At 32.2% G+C, this 10,071-nt stretch overlaps 1 protein-coding gene across 1 annotated transcript; it reads left to right on the top strand.

The window, feature by feature from the left end:
* The first annotated feature begins 4,582 nt into the window (after positions 1-4,582).
* On the top strand, positions 4,583-6,590 carry LOC115452907. The gene is made up of 4 exons (XM_030181530.2): positions 4,583-4,680; positions 5,063-5,145; positions 5,383-5,518; positions 6,267-6,590. Exons 1-4 carry the CDS (start codon positions 4,644-4,646, stop codon positions 6,329-6,331), a joined length of 321 nt encoding a protein of 106 aa, XP_030037390.1. The 5' UTR covers positions 4,583-4,643; the 3' UTR covers positions 6,332-6,590.
* The last annotated feature ends 3,481 nt before the right edge of the window (positions 6,591-10,071 follow it).

Below are 10,071 nucleotides of genomic sequence, written 5' to 3'. Positions count from 1 at the left end.
TTTAGAAAAATATAAAAGCACGCAATAATTATAAATTATTACATCGATTGAAGAAATCTTGCACAGATAAATGTCTTGAATATGATTTACATCAACAACCTTTATGAGGATTTTCATACGTCTTATGATGTTAGCATTAACATCTCTTGTTTCAAACTGAGTTTGAGTTTCTTTTTTTATGTTTAGCGGCCTTATATTGACTTATGGGTCAGCCCTGCGTCCGGCCGGGTCGCCGGGCGTGGCGGGCAGATGGCTCGATGGCGCGTTCGGCCTGTTTACCTGCCCGCTGCTCAAACAACCAGTGCACTCAACTTGCTCCACTTACCATCGCAATGTCTCGTAGGCTGTATTGTGCGTTAAGTTTTTTGTTTTTACAGATTTTTAATTTGATTAAGAACACGTTGAAATCTTTTCTAAGATTTAATTAGGGTAGAGTGTGTAACGTATTGTAATATTTGTCGAAGTATGGATGTGATAGTTTAGTTTCTGCTAATCCCTTTAAGGATGAGTATGAAATTTGACTAGGCATAAAGTTTAATTTTTTTAGTAACGAATTTAAAAAAAAAACGGTCTGCCTTGGTTATAATATATATGTAATCAAAATGAAAACCGGCCAGAGGTAATAACGTCTGACGAGATTTTAAAATTTAAAAGTTTACAGCATTTGCAATTGTCGCGTTATGAAATGCATATTGCGTTTTCAGGTCCTAAAAGCGACATTTATATAGCCCTTATTTCTTGTATGCATAAATTTGTAAACAATATTTTTTGGCAGAAACAGTATTTATTACCTGTCAATTTTGGTTTACACTTTCATGCATACTTATAATTTAAAAATAAGAACAATCTCTTTGAATGCATCTGAGTGAATGATAACTTCCGTGAAACTATATTTCTTACTCTAAATTTATTATACCAAAACCTATTTACGTCAGCTACTATTTAAAAATTCAATTTGCAGCCAATAAACGCAATACTTGTAAAATAAGTTCAATAACCTTGACCTTTCAGTTCCACCTGTTTGCACTTGACCCCGCGTATGATCAACGGAATCTGCAAGGATAGAGGTCTTAGAGGGGCAGGTAAGGGGCCAGGGAGGGCGTCCAGTGCCCGTGATTTAATGCCCTCTCGCTAATTATGGCTTGTTCAAATTGTAGCTTTCTCACGGGCTAAAGGTAGGACGGGTTGCACCGTACAGATGCTAATTTGAGTAGTTTATTGGTTAATTATCGGTTAGGAAGTTATTTAAGAGTTCGTTAATGAAAATGTGTATTATATTTCATATAGGTTTAATTTGTTTTTTATTGTTACAACTATGAATGATGATAAAAATCATAATAAATACCACATGAATTGGTGGGAGATCCGGTCTGTAATGATTATATCGTTTTTAATATTAAGTAAAGGTTTTTTTAAATTATATTATATATTATAATTTGAAAACTTAAATGAAGTTCAAATAAAGAAAAACTAAAAAGGCGTATCTCTGATCATTTTCACAATTAATATGATACGGATTTATTTGACTTAATCCGAGTTTAATCTCGGATTTCGCGTTTGGTGCAACCTTATCAAGATGCGTCCGTCCACAGGGTAACTTACAGTATTCGCTATACTTATTTTGTCTGCTTCAACCTGTTACCCGGTCAACCTTCGAGCTTATTCTTTCTTTTCTTTCTCCCATTTTATTGTATATAGCTATCTCTTTCTAGGGATCTCGGGTCAGGCCAGAGCACATTACCGTAATGATACTTAAACACATATTTAAGTAAAGATTCTTTTTGCTTAAAAAGATATGCGTCTGAGTTGTACTGGTTTATGAATTTTGATACGCGATATGGTATTGAGATGGTTTTATGTTTCTTTATTAATTTGATGTTCTGTGTACAGGACAGCCTTCCATGTCGTCGACGTGGGTGAATACTGAAAATAAATATATATTTTTTTAATTAAACGGCCTCTTTAATACTAAGAACCTATTTAGAGATATATGTGAATATCCCAGAAGACAAACCAACGATAAAAAATATATTGCAATATTGTATTAGGTATAAAGTAACTATAAAGATATTGTACAAATAATGAGAAGATAAATAAAATAAAAAAATAGAAACATTCGTCCAAAAACATCGAGACCTTAATTAGGTTGAAAATGTTACCTTGATTAGTATCGCAGGCAAATTCCAGTAAATCGCAGAGATCCAGAAAGGTCCTCTTCTCGTCGCCCATCCTGCCGCAGATCGGTATTGTGTCGTGCACGCACGTATCCGCCAACGCGCAGAATTGATCTATTTTGTTCTATAATAGAATTCAAATTAGAATAAAAATATAATATTTTTTTAATAAAATAGAGAAAAATAAATTTAAAACTTTGTGTAAACTTAGATTAAGTACTGTATAAATGTATGTTACTGTTTGTTTTCCCTGTATAATAAAATAAAAAAAAAATAGAAAATAAAATTGTATTATATTATAAGTATATATATTTTTAAATGAAATCCTATGTCTTTATTTTATCACTTCAAGGTATTAATAGATAGTATTTTTTGTATAAACTTAGATTAAGTATTGCATGTTACCGTTTGCTTTTTTGTATAAATAAAATAAAAAAATAAAAAATAGTATTCAAATATATTATAATACGTATATATTTTTTTTATAAAATCCTATCCCTTTATTCTATCACCTTAAGGTATTAATATATAGAATAAATTAGATAGAAGTATTGCTGTCTGCGCTTATTTTTGGAAATTGTTTTTTGCAGTTGAATGACGAAAAAAGCAAACCATTCGCCTAGCGGTAAACGATACGACCGCCCATAAACAGTAGCAACACCATACAGTACTTTGAATTACAAAGCACTGCGTAGCACTCCACTGCGCTCAACCTGAGACAGTGACTTCGAGGCGAACAAAGACCTACCCAGATTCTCACATACGAAAGACCTCCTATCAGTTGGTATGTTCCACTGCTGGCAAAAAGCCTCTCCTTCTTTTAATGACTCCATCTACATGCATCCAAGTACACGTTTTAAGTAATAACTGTAAAAGATGTTTCGTTTTAAGAGCCACTGGTTAGAGTTGTACCTGTTAGTATTAAGAAATTTATTAAGTGGATTCTTACGGACGGTGTTGAAGCGTAGCTGGGCAGGTGGCAGTGGATACGGAGAATTATAAATAACCACAATATATCTGTAATAAAACAAAAAACAACTTACAACTTATTATCTCTGAATAAGAGTACTCTTAATTCTAACGAATCAAACTAGTACATAATAGTTGGGGATTAATTTTATGAACAAGGAAAGGTTCAAGGAACTGACAGCCAGTTTCAGTAATTGAGAGACACCTGAAGAAGTAGAAATAATTTTAGTCATCGATTACTTATTATCCATTAAATATGATTAAATATTATTAAGTAATGTTAGAAATTTTAAATATTTATGTTTATGGACGGCGCTGATTACTTAATAAATAGTTTCTGGCGTCTTCTATTTAAAAAATAAAAAAAATATATTTATAAATTACTAGCTAATAAATATTTTCCCTGGATAAAAAGCCAATAGCGCTCAGGAATAATGTAGCTTCCTATTAGTAAAAAAAATAAAATGGGTTTAGTAGTTCCTTCCATTAGCGCGTTCAAATAAACTCTTTAGTTTTAAATATTAGTATAGATTATATTAACTATAGAATATAGATTATATTAGGTCAGTGATCGAGAGGCCTCCGCGACGCGACGTCCTCTTAGCACTCGCCCCTGAGGATGACCTACTTAGGTCGAAACTGGTCAACGATTCCGACTACTTTTTAAACGTGAGTAAAACCATGTTGTTTTCGACTAATAGGTTATATTAATAACAGAAATCTTAGTTATTCCTTCTTGAACGTTTAAAATGGCCTCATTTGGCAAGAGGAATGTGCCGTTAAGAAAATGTCACTCACAGTAATGGAGCAGTTTAACCCACATTCCGGCGAGGTGTATATAACAGGCATATTGTTCTACGTCGAAGATTAATGTTTGTGTGGCGGACAAGTGTCACATGAGCAGGGGACGGCAACTTTTGGCATGGTTAATTTACAATTATTGAATAACGGGAGTTGTGTTAAATTGTTTTTCAAACTACAGTATTGAAAAAGATGAAAAATGCTAGGCTCTTTCTGATCATTGAATTATTCTTAGATTACGAAATAGTATGTTCGTTAGATACTTTAAATCGGATGAAAGTTTTAACATTCAACCTAGTCTTGAGATTATCATGTTTTCTATTTATTAGTATTGATTATTCATTTTTAAATGACGATGTACGATTCTACTTTGATTTGCTGTCATCTAAAAAAGACTTGTACGCCCAGACTGCCAGTTACTAAATATTACTGGCCCTTTATCAGAATTAAAAATCATTCCACGAACATTCGTGATCATATGCCTTGTACATAAACCGCATATTGCAATGAATTTAAATTATCTTATATTCCAAAGAAAATGTTCACAACCCCTGATATTTTAGTACGCTGCGTAGATAATTTTGCGCATAAAGTCCATGTTTTAGCATAATTTCCGGCGCATAGGCATTAGTTTGGATTTATCAAAGTAAACAATTCCTTGTAATGTCGGGCTAGATTACATTCGCTCGTTGTTTTCGCATGTTGTGCGTTATGATATTTAGAAAAGTATTTACTAGTAAGTAAATGTTACTTGTCTTCTATTATTTTTACATCTGATTAATTTTATTTTCATACAATATCTGTTTTTGGTGTATTATTTATTAGACATACATACACACCTACATATATTTTATTACTGAAGGGATAGACAGAGGCGCAACTGGTGTACCCATTTTCTTCTGTATGTATTCCGTCTCATGATGTGATAACGGACGAGCCTATCATCATATCGGGCACAAATTCCAGAATCGCTTATACTGAGTCGAATAACACAATATAACTTTGCCCCGACCCGGACATCGAACCCGAGAACTCAGCATTTCAGTTGTACCGTAATACAACTGAAGCAAGCATTAATAAACATATTGTAACTAATTTATTTGTATGATTTGTTTCAGGTTTAATTATTTTAGGTCTTGCTGCGGAAGTTTGGTCACATGTTGAGATAGAGGCTGAAGATTACTTCTTTCCCTTAGAGCCAGTATGTATACAGGGTTTTGGAGCAACATTTTTAAATTAAATAAATATTTTAAGCTTATTTAGTACTTACTTATACAAAGAGCTCACTTTTGAATTCTCCATAATATTTTATTTTATAATCATTTTTGAACCATTTCGATTGATTTATCAATTAGATGAAACTTATAGTGGCATAGATGGTTGACATAAAGGCTTGTTAGCCAAAAAAATATTATGTAACAAATAAAATATTTCTCAGGTAATCAATTTCTGCAAAATGGCGGATCAGTGTCAACACGACTTCGTTCCTATTTGCGGACAGGACTCGCTCGGAATCACTCGAATGTTCAATGACAATTGCGATTTATACGAATATAATTGCGACGAGAAGAAACGTAAGTTCAATTATAGATTATTTCATCCACGAAGACGCGCGCCACTACTATCTCTTACTGATTACAGTGTGCGTGAGCAGTATGAATACATACGCATACTACTATGGATAGCGTCGGGTTAAGTGCTTGGATAAGTTCCTTTAACGAAGGATAGCGTCGGGGAAGTATTTGAATCTTTTCCCTTACCCCGCGACACCTCGCAACGTCAACGCTAAAAAGGTAGTGGGGCGCGTCTTTGTGGATGGTATTACGTATGTTTCATGTTTAGTTGCACTTATTTTTTCGAAGGGGTGGGTAGATAGTGATAGCGATAGTGGGCATCTTGGACACCCACTATCGTCGAAATTACGACTTTCTCGTGTGACAGATTCCAAATCATTAACTTAAATGTGATTTTACAAATAAAAAAATGATTTAAGTTAGAGATTGTTTAACTATCAAATAAAAATTATCTACCAAATAAATTATGACCTGCTTGAAGGATATTAAGTGTATTATTATTATAATATTTAATTCAGCAAATGTGATTTATTATTTGTTTCTATTGTATGCTTTAGAGCACGTCTGCCAGCCTCTTCTAGTAATAATGCGTTATGTGGGTGAATTATTTACATATCTGCCTTTATTATTAGATAGCAAAACATATTTTTTTTTAAAAAGTGTGTTAGATCTTTTCGATTTTTTGTAAAAAAAAGATAGTGTTGTTTCAAAATTGGAAATATATTTTTTTTATTGTTTTTTTTTTCAGAATACCGTCACGTCAAAATGGATGTCTGCAAATACGAAGCAGCAGCGGCCGAGAGAACAATATAACTATAAATTAACTATGTTTCTTTATGTATTACATTCAATGCCTGTCCTTTTGGGATATTTGTTGTATAATTTTAAGATAAATAAAGTTTTTTTTCGGCACTATATAATAATTAGTAAAAAAAAGAGTAATTCAAAATATACGTATACATAATTTTACACGAAAATATTCGATAACAATCTATAGATGCAAATGAATACATATTTTGTTTTAAAATAGGCGGCAAACAAGCAATTTGAGCAATTATACGTAGTCTACTAATTTTCGGATTTTATACCATACATGTGATAAAAAACATTACTTCTTGTCAAATTTTATGATTATAGGTCAACGGGAATTACAGATTTTGGTTCACTTGTAAAATATGCAACATAAACGATCAAATCTTTTGATCACGTTGATTGACAAGTTTAATTTTTTGACAGCAAAAAGAGACTTTATTACTTGATATAAATTTATTGATAACTCAACACATTTTCGAGAAAAATGGTCTTGACAGACAGACGGACGAACAATAAAGTGATACTATAAACGATCCTTTTGAGGAACGGAACCCTAAAAACAAAATATATTGCACGACCAGATACACAAATGAACGGACTAATAAGTGCGAAGGGGTATTTCAACCACAAAAATCATATTTTGTGGTGGCAAAGTGTGGTATATTGAGACAAATAACGAAACGCACAGAAGTTGTAATATAAATCATTGTGCCGCACTGTCCCGAGCTGTGAACGCAAACACAACACCGTAGCAAACTTGACATGTTTGACGTTCTGTACTCATGCGCACACAAATGTTATATAAAATATTGTTTACTATAGAATTCCTAGTTGAAGATGCAATGAAGAGAAACCGGTGAAGACAAATAATTCGCTCTAAATGCGATACATCCAGTGATGACCGACTCTGTAGTCGGTCCCACATGACAGGAACGTGGTCATGAGTGGTCAGAGAGAGTCTATAGAATTCCGCTAAATAATATTTGATGAATTACTTTTTCGAGGATATAGAATAGATATAATTTGTCGGGGCTTGGATCTCCCAGAGGTAATTAACGTCAGGCAAGCAAACGGTCGTAGAAACAGCCAAAATTTCTTAACCATACGTCAAAGATATATTGCACCGGCAACATTGGAACAAGGACATATAAAGGAACAGATGATGAGTTATTGAACAAATATCAATAATCAGAATTTCTGTAACATACATATTATAATACGTAATAAAAAATATGATAAGATAAAAAAAAAATAAGTACAACAATTAAAAGGTATACCTTTCGATATCCACATATTAATATTTATAAATAAAAACGTATTTTCTGCCCAACTGTACGGTGTACAGAACACAGCGGTGTCTACGTACGCTGCTACATATTCCTAGAATTATTTATGTAAATAGTTAGAAAATGTTATCTAATTTATTTATTACCCATACGGCGAGCTCTTGCCACGTGTACACTTACTGTGGCGATATTTAACTTATTCTCGCTATAATTGAATGGTTAAGTTATGAAAAGGTATGGATTTGAAAGTTGTTTTGTTATATACAAGTCTGTAATTTACGGAAATTGTACTTTTAATTACTTATGCTTTATGTTATCGACTATACATTATTAATTAAAATATTGTACAACATTTGATAAGGATTTTATTGGTTATACATATATGTATTATATTTCGTAATATCAAATTTATTTAAATAACAACAATACTATTTTAAGCGTATTTTATTGTAACACCAAATAATATGTATACTCTTAGTATAGTCCTATAATAACGATAATACTACTTACTTACTTATAAGTATAATCCGTGGAAGTTAGGTGTATTTTATGCATCTGCTTAAACGTGATATAACATACTATGTACCTAATTTATATGTACAATTGTTTATTTTCCTTAATAAATAAAACAATAAAAAGCAACATAAAACTAAAATAACCCTTAAATCTATGTGAAGTTAAATATATTTTTAAACGACATTTAAACATAGATTAATAAACTAACAATCGTGTACAAACCAACAATAACACAGATAAACAATAAATTCGATATATTAGAACTTACACGGTGACATTAAAGCGAAAATCCGCTAACATCGTCATTTAAGCTTAACATTTTGCAGCAAGTTAGTGTTAGGAGTGCTCGTAAAGATTTAGACCGAATGTCACACCCTGAACAGATACAGGCGGTTTATAGCTAGTTTAGATCTTGTGACAAGCCTGAATAGTGATGAGATTTCGTGCTACGGGCCTATTTGTCGATGGTGTGTTTTAAGCGTAAGTGTTGAAACTGTATAGTAGCAAAGAGTATAAACCAAACAATAACAACCAATGTGAGCTAGTATTGGCAGTATGCCGCTTAAAAATTAAGAAATTATATACTTCTCTTTTGTCGTTGTCTAGTCTTTACTGTTCTCAATAAATCAATTGATAGTTTTACAATCCTAAGTTCTTTCATAATCCATCAGTAAGCTAGTATTAAATATGATTTTATCTTTCTAATTGATGTCATCAATATTATCAGCCATAATACAGCTAAATATGGGTGAAAGATTTCTAGACGGACTTCTCAACTGTTGACTTGTTTCTGTAACTTTAATCATGTCGGCTATTATGTTGTCTTTCCTGTGTTGTCAATTACTCTAAATTATTGAGTTAAATAATAAGGTTAAGATAGAGTTTGTTTAAAAATAATATAGAAAGAGAATCAATGTACTTTATGTATTGATAGATTAAATTATGACTGCTTATAATATAAATCCAATGCATTTATGTCCAGTAAGTTTATTACTAGCCATACAATTTTATACAAATTTCAAATTCTCAATGATTTCCCAGAAAATATTCTAAATTGTATATAGAAAGTAGTACCAAAAATTTGTTTTTTGTAACAATACCTAATAATAAAAAATATTAATAAACAGAAAAGTGGCTCCAGTAATAAAAATCAACATAATTTTCATAATGTTGTCTTACATTTACGCCAATGTTAGACTTTGAAATGTATTTTTCGAATTTTATCGCGGTTTTCTTATATTATGATTTTTTCCCGTCGTTTCGAAGACTTAGAACCTTCTATGGTTGGGTGTGGTCAGTTACAATCCGCAAAAAAACGAAAAATAGTTTAACTACAATAATTTTATAATTTAATACCATAAAACACCGTGGTTGCCGATACCTGGCGAATGCGTCTTCATAAAGATAACGCGAGCCACCCGGGCACGATTGCACAATACTCAATTAATAACGCGGTTGATACGCGAGCGTTAACGTTTACGTACCGAGAGACGGCACATTGTTTTATATCGGATAAAACAGCACTTCGCTTGATGGATGGGGTTTACGTTTATGTGTATTTTTTACGTAATTATGACTTCGGGCGTTGAGGAAGTGTGTTTTTGCGAATTATATGACGCTTTTACTCGAGGTAGGTTGAGGTGTGCACAGTGAAGTTTATTAAGTTTATTTGTTGAGTTTTAAAATTATTTATTTATCGAATCGAATTCAAAATACTCCAAATATGTTGCTATCCTCGCATAAATATATAAATAAATATGTATGGATATTTCACACCATTTTATAATCTCATTTTACGCGTATTTAGGCTTTTAAATTCTAGGTTTTACGTCACTCATATATTTCTAAGCTCGGTAAATTGACAAAAGCATTTGGGATGCCGAATACTACATTGTATTCAACAAGCGACGAATCGATTAAAGGATGTACTGTACAAAA

The sequence above is a fragment of the Manduca sexta genome, chromosome 6 (genome assembly GCF_014839805.1).
Source record: "Manduca sexta isolate Smith_Timp_Sample1 chromosome 6, JHU_Msex_v1.0, whole genome shotgun sequence".
NCBI classification, from domain to species: Eukaryota; Metazoa; Arthropoda; class Insecta; order Lepidoptera; family Sphingidae; genus Manduca; species Manduca sexta.
The sequence above is the reverse complement of the archived record's forward strand: the minus strand, read 5'-3'. Positions and strand labels throughout refer to the sequence as shown.

Excerpts from the sequence above, each read along its gene's own strand:
- LOC115452907 (XM_030181530.2), top strand. The coding sequence starts at position 4,644 with ATGTTGTGCGTTATGATATTTAGAAAAGTATTTACTA. Across the intron at positions 5,146-5,382 it reads ACTTCTTTCCCTTAGAGCCA|GTAATCAATTTCTGCAAAAT; the intron begins GTATGTATACAG and ends AATATTTCTCAG. Across the intron at positions 5,519-6,266 it reads TAATTGCGACGAGAAGAAAC|AATACCGTCACGTCAAAATG; the intron begins GTAAGTTCAATT and ends TTTTTTTTTCAG.